Source organism: Oncorhynchus masou, chromosome 19 (assembly GCF_036934945.1).
Source record: "Oncorhynchus masou masou isolate Uvic2021 chromosome 19, UVic_Omas_1.1, whole genome shotgun sequence".
NCBI classification, from domain to species: Eukaryota; Metazoa; Chordata; class Actinopteri; order Salmoniformes; family Salmonidae; genus Oncorhynchus; species Oncorhynchus masou.
In genome coordinates, this window is record NC_088230.1 from 31,618,244 (window position 1) to 31,644,485 (window position 26,242).

Here is a 26,242-nt window from a genome sequence, read left to right on the forward strand (position 1 = left end):
TTTACCCCTCTATATATAACCAGTGGAACTATAGTTTACCCCTCTATATATAACCAGTGGAACTATAGTTTACCCCTCTATATATAACCAGTGGAACTATAGTTTACCCTATATATAACTAGTGGAACTATATATAACCAGTGGAACTATAGTTTACCCCTCTATATATAACCAGTGGAACTATAGTTTACCCCTCTATATATAACCAGTGGAACTATAGTTTACCCCTATACTGGAACTATATAACTAGTGGAACTATAGTTTACCCCTCTATATATAACCAGTGGAACTATAGTTTACCCCTCTATATATATAACTAGTGGAACTATAGTTTACCCCTCTATATATAACTAGTGGAACTATAGTTTATATATATAACTAGTGGAACTATAGTTTACCCTCTATATATAACTAGTGGAACTATAGTTTACCCCTATATAGTATATAGTTTTTCTAGTGGAACTATAGTTTACCCTCTATATATAACCAGTGGAACTATAGTTTACCCCTCTATATATAACAGTGGAACTATAGTTTACCCCTCTATATATAACCAGTGGAACTATAGTTTACCCCTCTATATATAACCAGTGGAACTATAGTTTACCCCTCTATATATAACTAGTGGAACTATAGTTTACCCCTCTATATATAACCAGTGGAACTATAGTTTACCCCTCTATATATAACCAGTGGAACTATAGTTTACCCCTCTATATATAACCAGTGGAACTATATATAACTAATGGAACTATAGTTTACCCCTCTATATATAACTAGTGGAACTATAGTTTACCCCTCTATATATAACTAATGGAACTATAGTTTACCCCTCTATATATAACTAGTGGAACTATAGTTTACCCCTCTATATATATATAACCAGTGGAACTATAGTTTACCCCTCTATATATAACCAGTGGAACTATAGTTTACCCCTCTATATATAACCAGTGGAACTATAGTTTACCCCTCTATATATAACCAGTGGAACTATAGTTTACCCCTCTATATATAACCAGTGGAACTATAGTTTACCCCTCTATATATAACCAGTGGAACTATAGTTTACCCCTATAGTTTATATATAACTAGTGGAACTATAGTTTACCCCTCTATATATAGTGGAACTATAGTTTACCCCTCTATATATAACTAATGGAACTATAGTTTACCCCTCTATATATAACCAGTGGAACTATAGTTTACTTTATAGTTATAACTAAGTGGAACTATAGTTTACCCCTCTATATATAACTAGTGGAACTATAGTTTACCCCTCTATATATAACTAGTTTACCCCTCTATATTTACCTCTATATATAACCAGGAACTATAGTTTACCCCTCTATATATAACCAGTGGAACTATAGTTTACCCCTATATATCTGGAACTATATACTATAGTTTACCCCTCTATATATAACCAGTGGAACTATAGTTTACCCCTCTATATATAACCAGTGGAACTATACTATATATAACCAGTGGAACTATAGTTTACCCCTCTATATATAACCAGTGGAACTATAGTTTACCCCTCTATATATAACTAATGGAACTATAGTTTACCCCTCTATATATAACCAGTGGAACTATAGTTTACCCCTCTATATATAACTAATGGAACTATAGTTTACCCCTCTATATATAACTAGTGGAACTATAGTTTACCCCTCTATATATAACCAGTGGAACTATAGTTTACCCCTCTATATATAACTAGTGGAACTATAGTTTACCCCTCTATATATAACTAGTGGAACTATAGAACTATAGTTTACCCCTTTATAGTTATAACTAATGGAACTATAGTTTACCCCTCTATATATAACTAGTGGAACTATAGTTTACCCCTCTATATATAACTAATGGAACTATAGTTTACCCCTCTATATATAACCAGTGGAACTATAGTTTACCCCTTTATAGTTTACTAATATAACAGTGGAACTATAGTTTACCCCTCTATATATAACCAGTGGAACTATAGTTTACCCCTCTATATATAACTAGTGGAACTATAGTTTACCCCTCTATATATAACTAGTGGAACTATAGTTTACCCCTCTATATATAACCAGTGGAACTATAGTTTACCCCTCTATATATAACCAGTGGAACTATAGTTTACCCCTCTATATATAACCAGTGGAACTATAGTTTACCCCTCTATATATAACCAGTGGAACTATAGTTTACCCCTCTATATATAACCAGTGGAACTATAGTTTACCCTCTATATATAACTATGGAACTATAGTTTACCCCTCTATATATAACCAGTGGAACTATAGTTTACCCTCTATATATAACCAGTGGAACTATAGTTTACCCCTCTATATATAACCAGTGGAACTATAGTTTACCCCCTAATGGAACTATAGTTTACCCCTCTAGATATAACTAGTGGAACTATAGTTTACCCCTCTATATATAACCAGTGGAACTATAGTTTACCCCTCTATATATAACTATATAGTTTACCCCTCTATATATAACTAGTGGAACTATAGTTTACCCCTCTATATATAACCAGTGGAACTATAGTTTACCCCTCTATATAACTAGTGGAACTATAGTTTACCCCTCTATATATAACTAGTGGAACTATAGTTTACCCCTCTATATATAACCAGTGGAACTATAGTTTACCCCTCTATATATAACCAGTGGAACTATAGTTTACTCCTCTATATATAACCAGTGGAACTATAGTTTACCCCTCTATATATAACTAGTGGAACTATAGTTTACCCCTCTATATATAACCAGTGGAACTATAGTTTACCCCTCTATATATAACCAGTGGAACTATAGTTTACCCCTCTATATATAACTAATGGAACTATAGTTTACCCCTCTATATATAACTAGTGGAACTATAGTTTACCCCTCTATATATAACCTACCCCTCTATATATAACCAGTGGAACTATAGTTTACCCCTCTATAGTTAAGACTATATATAACTAGTGGAACTATAGTTTACCCCTCTATATATAACTAGTGGAACTATAGTTTACCCCTCTATATATAACTAATGGAACTATAGTTTACCCCTCTATATATAACTAGTGGAACTATAGTTTACCCCTCTATATATAACCAGTGGAACTATAGTTTACCCCTCTATATATAACCAGTGGAACTATAGTTTACCCCTCTATATATAACCAGTGGAACTATAGTTTACCCCTCTATATATAACCAGTGGAACTATAGTTTACCCCTCTATATATAACTAGTGGAACTATAGTTTACCCCTCTATATATAACCAGTGGAACTATAGTTTACCCCTTTATAGTTATAACTAGTGGAACTATAGTTTACCCCTCTATATATAACTAGTGGAACTATAGTTTACCCCTTTATAGTTATAACTAATGGAACTATAGTTTACCCCCCCTAACTATAGTTACCCTTTATAGTTATAACTAATGGAACTATAGTTTACCCCTCTATATATAACTAGTTCTATATATAATAGTTTACCCCTCTATATATACTAGTGGAACTATAGTTTACCCCTCTATATATATAACTATAGTTTACCCTCTATATATAACTATTGGTTTACCCCTCTATATATAACCAGTGGAACTATAGTTTACCCCTCTATATATAACCAGTGGAACTATAGTTTACCCCTCTATATATAACCAGTGGAACTATAGTTTACCCCTCTATATATAACCAGTGGAACTATAGTTTACCCCTCTATATATAACCAGTGGAACTACAGTTTACCACTTTATAGTTATGACTAATATAACTATAGTTTACCCCTCTATATAGAACCAGTGGAACTATAGTTTACCCCTTTATAGTTATGACTAATATAACTATAGTTTACCCCTCTATATATAACTAATGGAACTATAGTTTACCCCTCTATATATAACCAGTGGAACTATAGTTTACCCCTTTATAGTTATAACTAGTGGAACTATAGTTTACCCCTCTATATATAACTAGTGGAACTATAGTTTACCCCTTTATAGTTATAACTAATGGAACTATAGTTTACCCCTCTACAGTTATAACTAGTGTAACTATAGTTTACCCCTTTATAGTTATAACTAATGGAACTATAGTTTACCCCTCTATATAGAACCAGTGGAACTATAGTTTACCCCTTTATAGTTTTGACTAATAGTGGAACTATAGTTTACCCCTCTATATATAACTAATGGGTTTACCCCTCTATATATAACTAGTGAAACTATAGTTTACCCCTCTATATATATCTAGTGGAACTATAGTTTACCCCTCTATATATAACCAGTGGAACTATAGTTTACCGCTCTATATATAACTATTGGAACTATAGTTTACCCCTCAATATATAACCAGTGGAACTATAGTTTACCCCTCTATATATAACCAGTGGAAATATAGTTTACCCCTCTATATATAACCAGTGGAACTATAGTTTACCGCTCTGTATATAACTAGTGGAACTATAGTTTACCCCGCTATATATAACCAGTGGAACTATAGTTTACCAATCGATATATAACCAGTGGAACTATAGTTTACCCCTCTATATATAACCAGTGGAACTATAATTTACCCCTTTAAAGTTATAACTAATGGAACTATAGTTTACCCCTCTATATATAACTAGTGGAACTATAGTTTACCCCTCTATATATAACTAGTGGAACTATAGTTTACCCCTCTATATATAACCAGTGGAACTATAGTTTACCCCTCTATAGTTATGACTAATGGAACTATAGTTTACCCCTCTAGATATAACTAATGGAACTATAGTTTACCCCTCTATATATAACCAGTGGAACTATAGTTTACCCCTCTATATATATCTAGTGGAACTATAGTTTACTCCTCTATATATAACCAGTGGAACTATAGTTTACCCCTGTATATATAACTAGTGGCACTATAGTTTACCCCTCTATATATAACCAGTGGAAGTATAGTTTACCCCTCTATATATAACCAGTGGAACTATAGTTTACCCCTCTATATATAACCAGTTATAGTTTACCCCTCTATATATAACTAGTATAGTTTACCCCTCTATATATAACTAATGGAACTATAGTTTACCCCTCTATATATAACTAGTGGAACTATAGTTTACCCCTCTATATATAACTAGTGGAACTATAGTTTACCCCTCTATATATAACTAGTGGAACTATAGTTTACCCCTCTATATATAACCAGTGGAACCATAGTTTACCCCTCTATATATAACCAGTGGAACTATAGTTTACCCCTCTATAGTTAAGACTAATGGAACGATAGTTTACCCCTCTATATATAACTAGTGGAACCATAGTTTACCCCTCTATATATAACTAATGGAACTATAGTTTACCCCTCTATATATAACTAGTGAAACTATAGTTTACCCCTCTATATATATATAGTGGAACTATAGTTTACCCCTCTATATATAACCAGTGGAACTATAGTTTACCCCTCTATATATAACCAGTGGAACTATAGTTTACCCCTCTATATATAACCAGTGGAACTATAGTTTACCCCTTTATAGTTATAACTAGTGGAACTATAGTTTACCCTCTATATATAACCAGTGGAACTATAGTTTACCCCTTTATAGTTATAACTAGTGGAACTATAGTTTACCCCTCTATATATAACTAGTGGAACTATAGTTTACCCCTTTATAGTTATAACTAGTGGAACTATAGTTTACCCCTATATATAACCAGTGGAACTATAGTTTAACTTTATAGTTATGACTAATGGAACTATAGTTTACCCCTCTATATAACTAGTGGAACTATAGTTTACCCCTCTATATATAACTAGTGGAACTATAGTTTACCCCTCTATATATAACCAGTGGAACTATAGTTTGGCTCTATATATAACTATTGGTTTACCCCTCTATATATAACCAGTGGAACTATAGTTTACCCCTCTATATATAACCAGTATATAGTTTTCCCCTCTATATATAACCAGTGGAACTATAGTTTACCCCTCTATATATAACCAGTGGAACTATAGTTTACCCCTCTATATATAACCATGGAACTACAGTTTACCCCTTTATGGAACTATAGTTTACCCCTCTATATATAACCAGTGGAACTATAGTTTACCCCTTTATAGTTATGACTAATATAACTATAGTTTACCCCTCTATATATAACTAATGGAACTATAGTTTACCCCTCTATATATTAACCAGTGGAACTATAGTTTACCCCTCTTATAGTTATAACTAGTGGAACTATAGTTTACCCCTCTATATATAACTAGTGGAACTATAGTTTACCCCCTTATAGTTATAACTAATGGAACTATAGTTTAACCTCTACATTATAACTAGTGTAACTATAGTTTACCCCTTTATAGTTATAACTAATGGAACTATAGTTTACCCCTCTATATAGAACCAGTGGAACTATAGTTTACCCCTTTATAGTTTTGACTAATAGAACTATAGTTTACCCCTCTATATATAACTAATGGAACTATAGTTTACCCCTCTATATATAACTAGTGGAACTATAGTTTACCCCTCTATATATAACTAGTGGAACTATAGTTTACCCCTCTATATATAACCAGTGGAACTATAGTTTACCGCTCTATATATAACTAGTGGAACTATAGTTTACCCCTCTATATATAACCAGTGGAACTATAGTTTACCCCTCTATATATAACCAGTGGAACTATAGTTTACCCCTCTATATATAACCAGTGGAACTATAGTTTACCGCTCTGTATATAACTAGTGGAACTATAGTTTACCCCGCTATATATAACCAGTGGAAACCCCTCTATATATAACCAGTGGAACTATAGTTTACCCCTCTATATATAACCAGTGGAACTATAGTTTACCCCTCTATATATAACTAGTGGAACTATAGTTTACCCCTCTATATATAACTAATGGAACTATAGTTTACCCCTCTATATATAACCAGTGGAACTATAGTTTACCCCTCTATATATAACCAGTGGAACTATAGTTTACCCCTCTATATATAACTAATGGAACTATAGTTTACCCCTCTATATATAACTAATGGAACTATAGTTTACCCCTCTATATATAACCAGTGGAACTATAGTTTACCCCTCTATATATAACTAGTGGAACTATAGTTTACTCCTCTATATATAACCAGTGGAACTATAGTTTACCCCTCTATATATAACTAGTGGAACTATAGTTTACCCCTCTATATATAACCAGTGGAACTATAGTTTACCCCTCTATATATAACCAGTGGAACTATAGTTTACCCCTGTATATATAACTAGTGGAACTATAGTTTACCCCTCTATATATAACCAGTGGAACTATAGTTTACCCCTCTATATATAACCAGTGGAACTATAGTTTACCCCTCTATATATAACCAGTGGAACTATAGTTTACCCCTCTATAGTTAAGACTAATGGAACTATAGTTTACCCCTCTATATATATAGTATAGTTTACCCCTCTATATATAACTAATGGAACTATAGTTTACCCCTCTATATATAACTAGTGGAACTATAGTTTACCCCTCTATATATAACTAGTGGAACTATAGTTTACCCCTCTATATATAACCAGTGGAACTATAGTTTACCCCTCTATATATAACCAGTGGAACTATAGTTTACCCCTCTATATATAACCAGTGTAACTATAGTTTACCCCTTTATAGTTATAACTAGTGGAACTATAGTTTACCCATCTATATATAACCAGTGGAACTATAGTTTACCCCTTTATAGTTATAACTAGTGGAACTATAGTTTACCCCTCTATATATAACGTGTGGAACTATAGTTTACCCCTTTATAGTTATAACTAATGGAACTATAGTTTACCCCTCTATATAGAACCAGTGGAACTATAGGTTACCGCTTTATAGTTATGACTAATAGAACTATAGTTTACCACTCTATATATAACAGGTTAAACTATAGTTTACCCCTCTATATATATCTAGTGGAACTATAGTTTACCCCTCTATATATAACCAGTGGAACTATAGTTTTCCGCTCTATATATAACTATTGGAACTATATTTTACCCCTCAATATATAACCAGTGGAACTATAGTTTACCCCTCTATATATAACCAGTGGAAATATAGTTTTCCCCTCTATATATAACCAGTGGAACTATAGTTTACCCTTCTATATATATACCAGTGGAACTATAGTTTACCCCTCTATAGTTATAACTAATTGAACTATAGTTTACCCCTCTAGATATAACTAATGGAACTATAGTTTACCCCTCTATATATAACCAGTGGAATATAGTTTACCCCACTATATATAATCAGTGGAACTATAGTTTACCCCTCTATATATAACTAGTGGAACTATAGTTTACCCCTCTATATATAACTAGTGGAACTATAGTTTAACCCTCTATAGTTAAAAATAATGGAACTATAGTTTACCCCTCTATATATAACAACTGGAACTATAGTTTACCCCTTTATAGTAATGACTAATGGAACTATAGTTTACCCCTCTATATATAACTAATGGAACTATAGTTTACCCCTCTATATATAACTAGTTAAACTATAGTTTACCCCTCTATATATATATATCTAGTGGAACTATAGTTTACCACTCTTTATATAACCAGTGGAACTATAGTTTACCGCTCTATATATAACCAATGGAACTATAGTTTACCCCTCTATATATAACTAGTGGAACTATAGTTTACCCCTCTATATATATAACTAGTGAAACTATAGTTTACCCCTCTATATATAACTAGTGGAACTATAGTTTACTCCTCTATAACTAGTGGATCTATAGTTTACCCCTCTCTAATGGTATATAACTAGTGTAACTATAGTTTACCCCTTTATAGTTATAACTAATGGAACTATAGTTTACCCCTCTATATATAACTAGTGGAACTATAGTTTACCCCTCTATATATAACTAGTGAAACTATAGTTTACCCCTCTATATATAACTAGTGGAACTATAGTTTACCCCTTTATAGTTATAACTAATGGAACTATAGTTTACCCCTCTACAGTTATAACTAGTGTAACTATAGTTTACCCCTTTATAGTTATAACTAATGGAACTATAGTTTACCCCTCTATATAGAACCAGTGGAACTATAGTTTACCCCTTTATAGTTTTGACTAATAGAACTATAGTTTACCCCTCTATATATAACTAATGGAACTATAGTTTACCCCTCTATATATAACTAGTGAAACTATAGTTTACCCCTCTAGTGGAACTATAGTTTACCCCTCTATATATATCTAGTGGAACTATAGTTTACCCCTCTATATATAACCAGTGGAACTATAGTTTACCGCTCTATATATAACTATTGGAACTATAGTTTACCCCTCAATATATAACCAGTGGAACTATAGTTTACCCTCTATATATAACCAGTGGAACTATAGTTTACCGCTCTGTATATAACTAGTGGAACTATAGTTTACCCCTCTATATATAACCAGTGGAACTATAGTTTACCCCGATATATAACCAGTGGAACTATAGTTTACCCTCTATATATAACTAGTGGAACTATAGTTTACCCCTCTATATATAACCAGTGGAACTATAGTTTACCCCTCTATATATAACCAGTGGAACTATAGTTTACCCCTCTATATATAACCAGTGGAACTATAGTTTACCCCTCTATATATAACCAGTGGAACTATAGTTTACCCCTCTATATATAACCAGTGGAACTATAGTTTACCCTCTATATATAACTATAGTTTACCCTCTATAGTGGAACTATAGTTTACCCCTCTATATATAACTAATGGAACTATAGTTTACCCCTCTATATATAACTAGTGAAACTATAGTTTACCCCTCTATATATATATAGTGGAACTATAGTTTACCCCTCTATATAGAACCAGTGGAACTATAGTTTACCCCTTTATAGTTTTGACTAATAGAACTATAGTTTACCCCTCTATATATAACTAATGGAACTATTGTTTACCCCTCTATATATAACTAGTGGAACTATAGTTTATATATATATCTAGTGGAACTATAGTTTACCCCTCTATATATAACCAGTGGAACTATAGTTTACCCTCTATATATAACTAGTGGAACTATAGTTTACCCCTCTATATATAACCAGTGGAACTATAGTTTACCCCTCTATATATAACCAGTGGAAACCTATAGCTCTATATATAACTAGTGGAACTATAGTTTACCCCTCTATATATAACCAGTGGAACTATAGTTTACCCCTCGATATATAACCAGTGGAACTATAGTTTACCGCTCTGTATATAACTAGTGGAACTATAGTTTACCCCTCTATATATAACCAGTGGAACTATAGTTTACCCCTCGATATATAACCAGTGGAACTATAGTTTACCCCTCGATATATAACCAGTGGAACTATAGTTTACCCCTCTATAAATAACCAGTGGAACTATAGTTTACCCCTCGATATATAACCGGTGGAACTATAGTTTACCCCTCTATATATAACTAATGAAACTATAGTTTACCCCTCTATATATATATAGTGGAACTATAGTTTACCCCTCTATATATAACCAGTGGAACTATAGTTTACCTCTCTATATATAACCAGTGGAACTACAGTTTACCCCTCTATATATAACCAGTGGAACTATAGTTTACCCCTCTATATATAACCAGTGGAACTATAGTTTACCCCTTTATAGTTATAACTAATGGAACTATAGTTTACCCCTCTACAGTTATAACTAGTGTAACTATAGTTTACCCCTTTATAGTTATAACTAATGGAACTATAGTTTACCCCTCTATATATAACTAGTGGAACTATAGTTTACCCCTCTATATATAACTAGTGGAACTATAGTTTACCCCTTTATAGTTATAACTAATGGAACTATAGTTTACCCCTCTACAGTTATAACTAGTGTAACTATAGTTTACCCCTTTATAGTTATAACTAATGGAACTATAGTTTACCCCTCTATATAGAACCAGTGGAACTATAGTTTACCCCTTTATAGTTTTGACTAATAGAACTATAGTTTACCCCTCTATATATAACCAGTGGAACTATAGATTACCCCTCTATATATAACCAGTGGAACTATAGTTTACCCCTTTATAGTTATAACTAGTGGAACTATAGTTTACCCCTTTATATATAACTAGTGGAACTATAGTTTACCCCTTTATAGTTATAACTAATGGAACTATAGTTTACCCCTCTATGTAGAACCCCTCTATATATAAACCTATAGTTTACCCCTTTATAGTTATAACTAGTGGAACTATAGTTTACCCCTTTATAGTTATGACTAATAGAACTATAGTTTACTCCTCTATATATAACTAGTTAAACTATAGTTTACCCCTCTATATATATCTAGTGGAACTATAGTTTACCCCTCTATATATAACCAGTGGAACTATAGTTTACCGCTCTATATATAACTATTGGAACTATATTTTACCCCTCAATATATAACCAGTGGAAGTATAGTTTACACCTCTATATATAACCAGTGGAACTATAGTTTACCCCTCTATATATAACCAGTGGAACTATAGTTTACCCCTCTATATATAACTAGTGGAACTATAGTTTACCCCTCTATATATAACCAGTGGAACTATAGTTTACTCCTCTATATATAACCAGTGGAACTATAGTTTACCCCTCTATATATAACTAATGGAACTATAGTTTACCCCTCTATATATAACTAATGGAACTATAGTTTACCCCTCTATATATAACCAGTGGAACTATAGTTTACCCCTCTATATATAACTAGTGGAAATATAGTTTACCCCTCTATATATAACCAGTGGAAATATAGTTTACCCCTCTATATATAACCAGTGGAACTATAGTTTACCCCTCTATATATAACTAGTGGAACTATAGTTTTCCCCTCTATATATAACTAGTGGAACTATAGTTTACCCCTCTATATATAACCAGTGGAACTATAGTTTACCCCTCTATATATAACTAATGGAACTATAGTTTACCCCTCTATATATAACTAATGGAACTATAGTTTACCCCTCTATATATAACCAGTGGAACTATAGTTTACCCCTCTATATATAACTAGTGGAACTATAGTTTACCCCTCTATATATAACCAGTGGAACTATAGTTTACCCCTCGATATATAACCAGTGGAACTATAGTTTACCCCTCTATAGTTATAACTAATGGAACTATAGTTTACCCCTCTAGATATAACTAATGGAACTATAGTTTACCCCTCTATATATAACCAGTGGAACTATAGTTTACCCCTCTATATATAACCAGTGGAACTATAGTTTACCCCTTTATAGTTATAACTAGTGGAACTATAGTTTACCCCTCTATATATAACTAGTGGAACTATAGTTTACCCCTTTATAGTTATAACTAATGGAACTATAGTTTACCCCTCTATGTAGAACCAGTGGAACTATAGGTTACCCCTTTATAGTTATGACTAATATAACTATAGTTTACCCCTCTATATATAACTAGTTAAACTATAGTTTACCCCTCTATATATATCTAGTGGAACTATAGTTTACCCCTCTATATATAACCAGTGGAACTATAGTTTACCGCTCTATATATAACTATTGGAACTATATTTTACCCCTCAATATATAACCAGTGGAACTATAGTTTACACCTCTATATATAACCAGTGGAAATATAGTTTACCCCTCTATATATAACCAGTGGAACTATAGTTTACCCCTCTATATATAACTAGTGGAACTATAGTTTTCCCCTCTATATATAACCAGTGGAACTATAGTTTACCCCTCGATATATAACCAGTGGAACTATAGTTTACCCCTCTATAGTTATAACTAATGGAACTATAGTTTACCCCTCTAGATATAACTAATGAAACTATAGTTTACCCCTCTATATATAACCAGTGGAACTATAGTTTACCCCTCTATATATAACTAGTGGAACTATAGTTTACCCCTCTATATATAACAAGTGGAACTATAGTTTACCTCTCGATATATAACCAGTGGAACTATAGTTTACCCCTCTATAGTTATAACTAATGGAACTATAGTTTACCCCTCTAGATATAACTAATGGAACTATAGTTTACCCCTCTATATATAACCAGTGGAACTATAGTTTACCCCTCTATATATAACTAGTGGAACTATAGTTTACCCCTCTATATATAACCAGTGGAACTATAGTTTACCCCTCTATATATAACCAGTGGAACTATAGTTTACCCCTCTATAGTTATAACTAATGGAACTATAGTTTACCCCTCTATATATAACTAATGGAACTATAGTTTACCCCTCTATATATAACCAGTGGAACTATAGTTTACCCCTCTATATATAACTAGTGGAACTATAGTTTACCCCTCTATATATATCTAGTGGAACTATAGTTTACCCCTCTATATATAACTAGTGGAACTATAGTTTACCCCTCTATATATAACTAGTGGAACTATAGTTTACCCCTCTATATATAACCAGTGGAACTATAGTTTACCACTCTATATATAACCAGTGGAACTATAGTTTACCCCTCTATATATAACCAGTGGAACTATAGTTTACCCCTCTATATATAACTAGTGGAACTATAGTTTACCCCTCTATATATAACCAGTGGAAGTATAGTTTACCCCTCTATATATAACCAGTGGAACTATAGTTTACCCCTTTATAGTTATAACTAGTGGAACTATAGTTTACCCCTCTATATATAACTAGTGAAACTATAGTTTACCCTCTATATATATCTAGTGGAAGTATAGTTTACCACTCTATATATAACCAGTGGAACTATAGTTTACCCCTCTATATATAACCAGTGGAACTATAGTTTACCCCTCTATATATAACTAGTGGAACTATAGTTTACCCCTCTATATATAACCAGTGGAACTATAGTTTACCCCTCTATATATAACCAGTGGAACTATAGTTTACCACTCTATATATAACTAATGGAACTATAGTTTACCCCTCTATATATAACTAATGGAACTATAGTTTACCCCTCTATATATAACCAGTGGAGCTATAGATTACACCTCTATATATAACTAATGGCACTATAGTTTACCCCTCTATATATAACTAGTGGAACTATAGTTTATCCCTATATATATAACTAGTGTAACTATAGTTTACCCCTTTATAGTTATAACTAATGGAACTATAGTTTACCCCTCTATATAGAACCAGTGGTACTATAGTTTACCCCTTTAAAGTTATGACTAATAGAACTATAGTTTACCCCTCTATATATAACTAATGGAACTAAAGTTTACCCCTCTATATATAACTAGTTAAACTATAGTTTACCCCTCTATATATATCTAGTGGAACTATAGTTTACCCCTCTATATATAACCAGTGGAACTATAGTTTACCCCTCTATATATAACCAGTGGAACTATAGTTTACCCCTCTATATATAACTAGTGGAACTATAGTTTACCCCTCTATATGTAACCAGTGGAACTACAGTCTACCCCTCGATATATAACCAGTGGAACTATAGTTTACCCCTTTAAAATTATAACTAATGGAACTATAGTTTACCCCTCTATATATAACTTATGGAACTATAGTTTACCCCTCTATATATAACCAGTGGAGCTATAGTTAACCCCTCTATAGTTATGACAAATGGAACGATAGTTTACCCCTCTATATATAACTAGTGGACCCATAGTTTACCCCTCTATATATAACCAGTGGAACTATAGTTTACCCCTCTATATATAACTAGTGGGACTATAGTTTACCCCTCTATATATAACCAGTGGAACTATAGTTTACCCCTCGATATATAACCAGTGGAACTATAGTTTACCCCTCTATAGTTATAACTAATGGAACTATAGTTTACCCCTCTATATATAACTAATGGAACTATAGTTTACCCCTCTATATATAACTAGTGGAACTATAGTTTACCCCTCTATATATAACTAGTGGAACTATAGTTTACCCCTCTATATATAACTAGTGGAACTATAGTTTACCCTTCTATATATAACTAGTGGAACTATAGTTTACCCCTCTATATATAACTAGTGAAACTATAGTTTACCCCTCTATATATATCTAGTGGAACTATAGTTTACCACTCTATATATAACCAGTGGAACTATAGTTTACCCCTCTATATATAACCAGTGGAACTACAGTTTACCCCTCTATATATAACTAGTGGAACTATAGTTTACCCCTCTATATATAACCAGTGGAAGTATAGTTTACCCCTCTGTATATAACCAGTGGAACTATAGTTTACCACTTTAAAGTTATAACTAATGCTACTATAGTTTACCCCTCTATATATAACTAATGGAACTGTAGTTTACCCCTCTATATATAACCAGTGGAGCTATAGTTTACCCCTCTATAGTTATGACAAATGGAACGATAGTTTACCCCTCTATATATAACTAGTGGACCCATAGTTTACCCCTCTATATATAACCAGTGGAACTATAGTTTACCCCTCTATATATAACTAATGGAACTATAGTTTACCCCTCTATATATAACTAGTAAAACTATAGTTTACCCCTCTATATATATATATATATATATATAGTGGAACTATAGTTTACCCCTCTATATATAACCAGTTTAACTATAGTTTACCCCTCTATATATAACCAGTGGAACTATAGTTTACCCCTCTATATATAACCAGTGGAACTATAGTTTACCCCTCTATATATAACCAGTGGAACTATAGTTTACCCCTTTATAGTTATAACTAGTGGAACTATAGTTTACCCCTCGATATATAACTAGTGTAACTATAGTTTACCCCTTTATAGTTATAACTAATGGAGCTATAGTTTACCCCTCTATATAGATCCAGTGGTACTATAGTTTACCCCTTTAAAGTTATGACTAATATAACTATAGTTTACCCCTCTATATTTAACTAATGGAGCTATAGTTTACCCCTCTATATATAACTAGTTAAACTATAGTTTACCCCTCTATATATATCTAGTGGAACTATAGTTTACCCCTCTATATATAACCAGTGGAACTATAGTTTACCGCTCTATATATAACTATTGGAACTATAGTTTACCCCTCTATATATAACTAATGGAACTATAGTTTACCCCTCTATATATAACCAGTGGAACCATAGTTTACCCCTCTATATATAACCAGTGGAACTATAGTTTACCCCTCTATAGTTATAACTAGTGGAACTATAGTTTACCCCTCTATAGTTATAACTAATGGAACTTTAGTTTACCCCTCTATATTTAACCAGTGGAACTATAGTTTACCCCTCTATAGTTATAACTAGTGGAACTATAATTTACCCCTCTATAGTTATAACTCGTGGAACTATAGTTTACCCCTCTATATATAACTAGTGGAACTATAGTTTACCCCTCTATATATAACCAGTGGAACTATAGTTTACCCCTCTTTATATAACCTGTGGAACTATAGTTTACCCCTCTATATATAACTCGTGGAACCATAGTTTACCCCTCTATATATAACCAGTGGAACTATAGTTTACCCCTCTATATATAACCAGTGGAACCATAGTTTACCCCTCTATATATAACCAGTGGAACTATAGTTTACCCCTTTTTAGTTATAACTAGTGGAACTATAGTTTACCCCTCTATAGTTATAACTAATGGAACTATAGTTTACCCCTCTATATATAACTAGTGGAACTATAGTTTACCCCTCTATATATAACCAGTGGAACTATAGTTTACCCCTCTATATATAACCCGTGGAACTATAGTTTACCCCTCTATATATAACTAGTGGAACCATAGTTTACCCCTCTATATATAACTAGTGGAACTATAGTTTACCCCTCTATAGTTATAACTAATGGAACTATATTTTACCCCTCTATAGTTATTACTCGTGGAACTATAGTTTACCCCTCTATATATAACTAATGGAACTATAGTTTACCCTTCTATATATAACTAATGGAACTATAGTTTACCCCGCTATATATAACTAATGGAACTATAGTTTACCCCTCTATATATAACCCGTGGAACTATAGTTTACCCCTCTATAGTTATAACTAGTAGAACTATAGTTTACCCCTCTATATTTAACCAGTGGAACTATAGTTGTAAGGTTCTGCTTTTCTTTTCTTAGTCAACCTTGTGTTCTTTTTCTTTGTGTTCTTGAACGTAGCCCTGTTTCTTTGTTTTCTTGAACGTAGCCCTGTTCTTTTGTGTTCTTGAATGTAGCCCTGTTTCTTTGTGTTCTTGAACGTAGCCCTGTTTCTTTGTGTTCTTGAACGTAGCCCTGTTTTTTTGTGTTCTTGAACGTAGCCCTGTTTCTGTGTGTTCTTGAACGTAGCCCTATTTCTTTGTGTTCTTGAACGTAGCCCTCTTTTTTTGTGTTCTTGAACGTAGCCCTGTCTTTCTTTTTTGTTCATTGATTTCACCTGTGTTATTTACTCACCTGGTCTCATCAGCTCCTTATTTAGTTCAGTTCTTCCTGTTTGTTTTGATGTATTATTTTTTTGGACGGCCTATGTGTGTTTGACCACTGCCTGTGACCACGATTCCTGCCTTCTGCGGAGGCTTAATAAACATCTGCCGAGAGCGCGTGAATCTACACCTTTTTCTCCCTGAGTATTCATTCAGTTTAGCCATATACAGTGGGGAGAACAAGTATTTGATACACTGCCGATTTTGCAGGTTTTCCTACTTACAAAGCATGTAGAGGTCTGTAATTTTTGTCTTCTCTCACACTCTCGCTGTTTTCTTTTCTTCACTCTTACTTAAACATAAATATCTTCCTATATGCATAGTGTCTGGAAGAGGTGGCACTCGTCCTCTATCCTTTTGTGTCTCCTTTTCACTACCTCACTCCCTCCCTTCCTGCTACAATTGAATCAATAAACAGGCTTTAATGCTCAGTGAAACTGTGAGCTTGGATCACGTCACACTCTTAGCTCGCCCATATATGGAATGAAGCTATAGGGAAGCAACTCTGGACTCCTGAACTCTGGGTTAACTCCTCTGAAAATATTGATTTGAGTTTCTTTCATTCTCCCTCTCTAGTCATTGAGTGGTAAGTCTCTGGTCTTTTGGGTGGTGGACAGCAGATCTAGCCAGGTTTAGTCAAAGTTCATGCTCAGTGCTATGCTCGTTTTTTGGAATGGTGAACTTTGAAACAAGTCTTTGCTTGATGGTAGTGTTGTTTAATACCTACATGGCATTTGGAGTATTAGGAGGTCTATGAGCCATTCGTTGGGGTATTTGGATGTTTAACTACTACATCAACCTGATCTGTCATCGTTAAAGTAGTTTCACTACGATATAGCAGATGTTATGTTGTTGTCAAGTCATGTCATGATTCTGAACAGCATGAGAGTGGAGCACCTGGAGAGCACTTTCCAATCAAATTGTAAATCATTCAAAAATGTTAAGGGGTTTCGATCACTGCTGAGAGAGACCTGGCATCGCCATGGTAACTGCACTTCACTGAGAGGTCTGGACGGTGTGGGTGGAAGCATCGTATCTTGGGTTATTTGAAGTGGTACTAAGACTGTTAACGGTCCACCGACTACACTGAACCTCCTTGATTAGGAGTTTGTACTGTAAGCTATGACAATGCTAAGATGTTCCGTGTTGTCTGGCTACTAGGACTAGTTTCTATGAATCTTTTTGATACAGGAACCTTGAAGGACGATTTCAATTAAACCTAGAATTTCTCTGGCCCGGTGGTGGTCTAATGGTTAGCTCCATTGTTTCTGTGGCCTGGGGTGGTCTAATGGTTAGCTCCATTGTTTCTGTGGCCTGGGGTGGTCTAATGGTTAGCTCCATTGTTTCTGTGGCCTGGGGTGGTCTAATGGTTCGCTCCATTGTTTCTGTGGCCTGGGGTGGTCTAATGGTTAGATCCATTGTTTCTGTGGCCTGGGGTGGTCTAATGTTTTGCTCCATTGTTTCTGTGGCCTGGGGTGGTCTAATGTTTTGCTCCATTGTTTCTGTGGCCTGGGGTGGTCTAATGTTTTGCTCCATTGTTTCTGTGGCCCGGGGTGGTCTAATGATTTGCTCCATTGTTTCTGTGGCCTGGGGTGGTCTAATGGTTCGCTCCATTGTTTCTGTGGCCTGGGGTGGTCTAATGGTTCGCTCCATTGTTTCTGTGGCCTGGGGTGGTCTAATGGTTCGCTCCATTGTTTCTGTGGCCTGGGGTGCTCTAATGGTTCGCTCCATTGTTTCTGTGGCCTGGGGTGGTCTAATGGTTCGCTCCATTGTTTCTGTGGCCTGGGGTGGTCTAATGGTTCGCTCCATTGTTTCTGTGGCCTGGCTAGCCTTGTGGTTTGCTCCATTATCTCCTGAGCAAATGTATGGCAGCATTAGAATGGGTTTAAATCTGACACACGCCATTCTAACACCCTCTCTCCAACTAACTTTCCTGTCTCTTCTCTGTCTCTCGCCAATTAAATAAAATACAAAAGGAGTGGAAAAACCCTCAAATAATATATAGAAGAAATTCAGAACTGAGTATATTGAGTATGTAACAAGAACTCCCAGTGACCAAAAATTGCCTCTGAGAAGTTTTAAGTTTTAAAGTGGATGAACCACTCTAAAGTAAAGGGTCTGACTCAGCACTACTGGTCTGGAGGATCTCAAGTTCTCATTGGGTCCCTCAATTAGTCGGTCTGTATAAACAGCTGCTTGGCTAGCTCTGCTGAATTCACCTGGCTTTCCTCTCTCTCTCTCTCTGTCTCTCTCTGTCTCCCCCCACACACACACACTCTCTCTCTTTCTATCCCTTCATTTCAGCATTATTTGGACATCAAGGTACAGTACAGCCAAGCTCTCTGTCTCTGTCTCTGTCTCTGTCTGTTTCTGTCTCTGTCTCCCTGTGTCACACACACACACACTCTCTCTCTTTCTATCCCTTCAATTCAGCATTATTTGGACATCAAGGTACAGCACAGCCAAGCACCGTATAGTATAGTATAATTCAGCACAGTACAGTAGAGTTCGGTACAGTACACTATAATGTATTGTACTGTACTCAACTATACTTTTCTTTACTTTACTCTACTGTGCTTTATTGCGCTGTTCTGTGCTGTACTCTACTGTACTGGGCTGTCCAAACTTTTGATCCCGACTGTAGTTTGGGACTACCATGACATACTATTGTAGTCAATTCAATTGCAGAAAATCCGTTGCTGATTTTTTTCGATTTGGTAACAGTTTAAAAAACACTATATCAGATTGATAGGTCTACCTTTACTTGTTACTTCTGTGAACTTTCATTTTCCTCCCTCCTTGTTGGTTTTTGGTAAGAGAATTTGAAGGCACAAGGCAATGTTGCTTAAACTTACAGAAGGCAGAAAAATGCATCCAAAACTAAATATTAATGTTGATATTAGCTGGCAGGGGGTCTTCACTTCAACATTGTGTTTTAATGTATTTCTAATACCTGCTAGATGTTTTCTAAGACACCTTTTCCATCTGTTTGACCAGTCGAGGACCCAGTCGAGAAGAGATCAACATCCGACGAGCTTCTCCTTCACGTCTCTATGGATTAAAATGACAATTTCTTTACAAAAGGATTTTATTTTATTGCTTATTCCTAATTTGTAGGATGGAAAATGGTGGAACAATGTATATATGCCTTAATTTCTCAATAATATAGAATCTTAGCTTTCATTTGACACCCAATTTGACATGCTCCTATGAACTTCCCATGTTGGTGCTCACGGGTCCTTTTATGTGGAAATGACGGGATCAAAGTGGATGAGTGAACTTTTCTGTCAAAGCTGCAGGAGAGAGAAAGAGGGAGGGAGTGAGCAAGAGAGGGAGAATGAGGGGGTCGTGACCCCTGAACTCACCTCCTGTCCACTCTAATTGTTGTTAATTACACAGACGAGTAAGCGAATGCAAATGCAGCTCTCTTTAGTTGACTGTCCAAGACATCACAATAAAGCTCTCTCTCCACTCCTCATGTCTATTACTGCATGTTGATTATGACACTGTTGCTTAATGGGAAAGGACATGAAGGCAGCTGAGAATATAATTGTTACAATTTTTTAGAGAAAATAAGCAATAATAGTAATAATAATAGCTATAATTAACTTTGCCCTATGGATCGTACCACCGACACTTCAATGTCACCTGTTTTATGTTGGAGAATCCACTGTAATTATTGGACGGGGAAATTGAGATTGAACCTTATTGGTCTTCCACCTGTTGCTCTTCTGTTCCTCAGGAGGAATATTTGAATCCATCGAAAGCGGCCCATCAGGAGCAGAGGAACTGGCCTTTAAATTTGCCTTGAACACAATCAACAGGAACCGCACCCTGCTGCCCAACACCACACTCACATACGACATCCAGAGAATAAACATCTTTGACAGCTTCGAGGCCTCCAGAAAAGGTGAGGCTGAGGAGGATGCGAAGTAGACCTGGGGTGTATTCATTAGTGCACATCATAGCAAAACATTTTTGCAACGGAAAACATTTAGCAAAGAAAACAAGCATTTCTTATTGGACAAGTTCAGGTTAGTCCCTAAAAATGAAGGCTACGTAACTCTAAATGAAGACTACGTAACTCTAAATGAAGGCTATGTAACTCTAAATGAAGGCTACGTAACTCTTAATGAAGGCTACATAACTCTAAATGAAGGCTACGTAACTCTAAATGAAGGCTACGTAACTCTAAATGAAGACTACGTAACTCTAAATGAAGGCTACGTAACTCTAAATGAAGGCTACGTAACTCTAAATGAAGGCTACGTAACTCTAAATTAAGGCTACGTAACTCTAAATTAAGGCTAAGTAACCATAGATGAAGGCTAAATAGCTCTAAATGAAGACTACGCAACTCTAAATGAAAGCTAAATAACTAAATTAAGGCTAAATAACTAAATTAAGGTTAAAAAACTATAAATTAAGGCTAAGTAACTCTAAATTAAGGCTAAATGATTCTAAATTAAGGCTAAATGATTCTAAATTAAGGATAAGTGTGTTATAGTAAGTGTTATGGCCGATTTAGGTCAACCAGAATGCAGTACTCCTACTGGTATCTGTGTGACTCAATGCAAAGTGTGACTGACATCCTCCTTGTGTTCTTCCTTGATCCAATGTGGGAGAGACTAAAGGGACTTTCTTGATCTGCATTCCCATGGTGCATTGTATGGACAGTAGAGCAGCAAGGAGCTGAAGGCTTCCACCTAAACACTACTCTAACAAACCCAAACACTATCCTAACGAACCTAAACATGTATCTGACGAACCTAAACACGTGTCTAACAAACACCTCTCTTTCTGTCTCTCCCCGACCCCCCAGCCTGCGACCAGCTCTCCCTGGGAGTCGCAGCCATCTTTGGCCCCTCCCACAGCTCCTCGGCCAACGCAGTCCAGTCCATTTGTAATGCCCTGGGGGTGCCCCACATCCAGACCAAGTGGAAGCACCAGGTGTATTTGTATTTGTTTTTTGTATTTATTATTGATCCCCATTAGCTGCTGCCATGGCTGCAGATACTCTTCATGGGGTCCAGCAAAATGAAGGCAGTTATACATTTAAAAAACATTACAATACATGCATAACAGGTTTCACAACATATTAAGTGTGTGCCCTCAGACCTTTACTCTATTCCCACATACAGTACTGTATCTATAACACAAAATCCATGTGTACATGTGCGTATAGTGCCTATGTTTTCATGTGTTTGTATGCATGTGTCTATGTTTGTTGCTTCACAGTCCCCACTGTTCCATAAGGTGTATTTTTCTCAGTTTTTTTAATCTCATTTTAGTGCTGTTATGAGCTACTTGATGCAGAATAGAGTTCCATGTAGTCATGGCTCTATGTAGTACTGTGTGCCTCCCATAGTCTGTTCTGTGCTTGGGGACTGTGAAGAGACCTCTGGTGGCATGTGTTATGGGATATGCATGGGTGTCCAACCTGTAGTTCAAACAGACAGCTTGGTGCATTCAACATGTCAACACCTCTCATAAATACAAGTAGTGGTGAAGTCAATCTCTCCTGGCTCAAAGTGAAAGAGAGATTGACTTCACCACTACTTGTATTTATGAGAGGTAAATACAAGTAGTGGTGAAGTCAATCTCTCCTGGCTCAAAGTGGAGGAGAGATTGACTTCACCACTAGTATTTATGAGAGGTGTGTCATGTTGAATGCACCGAGCTGTCTGTTTGAACTACTGGCACACATATTATTAATGTTAGCTCTCTGTGTACATCCAAGGGCCAGCCGTGCTGCCCTGTTCTGAGCCAATTGCAATGTTCCTAAGTCCCTCTTTGTGGCACCTGATAGCATGACTGAAGAGTAGTCCAGGTGCGACAAAACTAGGGCCTGTAGGACCTGCCTTGTTGATAGTGCTGTTAAGAATGCAGAGCAGCACTTTATTATAGACAGACTTCTCCCCATCCTAGCGAATGTTGTATCAACATGTTTTGACCATGACAGTTTACAATCCAGGGTTACTCCAAGCAGTTTAGACACCGCAACTTGCTCAATTTCCACATTATTCATTACAATAGTTAGTTGAGGTTTAGAGTTTATTGAATGATTTGTCCCAAATAAAATGCTTTTAGTTTTTGAAATATTTAGCATTAACTTATTCCTTGCCACCCATTCTGAAACTTATTGCAGTTCTTTCTTAATTAAGTGTTGCAGTCATTTCAGTCACTGTGGTAGCTGACGTGTATAGTGTTGAGTCTTCCTAATACATAGACACGCTTTACTCAAAGCCAGTGGCATGTCGTTAGTAAAGTTTGAAAAAAGTAAGGGGCCTAGACAGCTGCCCTGGGGAATTCCTGATTTTGTGTTGGAGAGGTTTCCATTATGAACACCCTCTGTGTTCTGTTAGACAGGTAACTCTTTATCCACAATATTATAGGGGGTGTAAAGCCATAACGCATACATTTTTCCAGCAACAGACTATGATTGACAATGTCATAAGCCGCAACAATATCTAACAAAACAGCCCCCCACAAACCTTTTATCATCAATTTATCTCAGCCAATCATCAGCCATTTGTGAAAGTGCTTGTTGAATGTCCATCCCTATAAGTGTGCTGAGAGTCTGTTGTCAATTTGTTTACTGTAAAATATGATTGTATCTGGTCAAACACAATTTTTTCCAGACGTTTACAAAGGGTTGGTAACTGGCTGATTGGTAGGCTATTTGAGCCAGTTAAGGGGGCTTTACCATTCTTAGGTAGGGGAATAACTTTTGCTTCCCTCCAGGTATCAGACAACAGGGACTCTTACTACATCAGCCTCTACCCAGACTTCCAGTCCCTCAGCCGGGCAATCCTGGACCTGGTGCACTTCTTCAAATGGAGGACGGTCACTGTGGTCTATGATGACAGCACAGGTACAGATATCTCTGATGATGGTGGACATGGTGATGATGTTTATGATGATGGTGATGATGAGGATGGTGATGATGATGAGCCAATTGGTGACGATGAAGATGTTAGTGAATGATGATCAAAAGGAGTTAAAATACATACAATTGTAAACTAAAAACTGCTACTCAAACACAAACACAGCTTTTTATAGGGGTGGTAGGTAGCTGAGAGTTTAGAGAAGTGGACCAGTAGCTTCTTGATTGCCGGTTTGAGTCTTATGCTGGGCAATAAAAATGGGAGGTGAATTGTCATGCCCTTAAGCAAGGCACTTAACCCTTACATAGATCCAGGGGTGCAGAGGAGAAAAACTGTTATGTTCTTTCCCCCAAGACTTTAGCATTGAGGGATTGGCCATGAAATATGTAGCCCTCTCAAAGCCCTCCAGATGTACTCCACGTCAAAACCTCAGCCTTTCATATGAGTGAGCATCTCTGAAAAACCACATTACCCAGAATGACCCTCACCCACCATCTCCTCAGATTAATGCCATGCAGAATGAATGTGAGAGCTGACAGCTCATGAATAAGACACGTCCTCTGAGGGTCCTCGTCCAGCTGTATCTGTCTGCCGGATCGCCTGCTGTGACTGTGTGGAGTGGCTCATGATGTGCGTTCTACAAGCACATCGATATTTCATACCGTTGAGTACCATGATCATTTTCAGGCCTACGGCATCATCAGCTTTAGAGAGAGGACAACATTTCGTAATGTCCATCTCATATTTTCGATCCTTTGAAGGAGAAAGGTGTCAATTTCATGGAACATAATTGGATACAATATGTTGAACATATTCATTTGTTCAAGTACATGAATTGCTCAATATATCCAATTGGTTTCTTCAGTTGACCTTCTGTAAAAGGATCCATGAGCACCAACATGGGAAGTTCATAGGAGCATATCAAACTGGGTGTCAAATGAAAAGCTCAAAGTCTATATTTATGGAAAATGAAGGCATACAGTGGCTTTTTCCACATTTTGTTGTGTTACAGCCTGAATTTAAAATGGATTAACGAGATGTTGTATCTGTCATGTTCGTCGTAATGATGAGACCAAGGCGCAGCGTGATAAGAATGCATTCTTCCTTCATAAACGAAGAACACTTAAACAAACTAACGTAAAGCTATGCAAAACCAAGTGCTGACATGCAACTACACATAGACAATAACCCACAAAACCACAATGGCAACCTAAATAGGATATCCAATCAGAGACAACGATAAACAGGTGTCTCTGATTGGTTACCAATTCAGGCCACCATAGACCTACTTTTACCTAGACAATACCAAAACCCCATAGATATACAAAAAACCCTAGACAAGACAAAAACACACATACCACCCTCGTCACACCCTGACCTAACCAAAATAATAAAGAAAACAAAGATAACTAAGGTCAGGGCGTGACAGTATCACTGGCCTACATGCAATATCCCATAATGTCAAAGTGGAATTATGTTTTAAAAACTGTTTACCAATTCATAAAAAAGGAAAGCTAAAATATTTTGAGTCCATAAGTATTCAAACCCAAACTTAAATAGGTTCAGCAGTGTGCTTAACAAGTCACATAATATGTTGGACTAACTATGTGTGCAATAATAGTGTGTAACATGATTTTTGAATGACGAGCTCATCTCTGTACCCCACACATATAATTATCTGTAAGGTCCCTCAGTTGAGCAGTGCGTTTCAAACACAGATTCACACAAAGACCAGGGATATTTCCCAATGCCTCACAAAGAAGGGCACGTAATGGTAGATGGGTAAAAACAAACCTTTTGAGTATGGTGAAGTTATTAATTACACTTTGGATGGTTTATCAATACACCCAG

At 35.7% G+C, this 26,242-nt stretch overlaps 1 protein-coding gene across 1 annotated transcript in view; it reads left to right on the forward strand.

Annotated features, from left to right (window-relative positions):
- Positions 1-26,242, forward strand: part of LOC135505654 (glutamate receptor ionotropic, kainate 2-like) — a 149,770-nt gene that overhangs the window by 13,701 nt on the left and 109,827 nt on the right. The window contains exons 3-5 of the mRNA XM_064924702.1: positions 21,218-21,414; positions 22,327-22,454; positions 24,249-24,378. Coding sequence (XP_064780774.1) covers positions 21,218-21,414; positions 22,327-22,454; positions 24,249-24,378 — 455 coding nt within the window. The remainder of the gene's footprint in view (positions 1-21,217; positions 21,415-22,326; positions 22,455-24,248; positions 24,379-26,242) is intronic.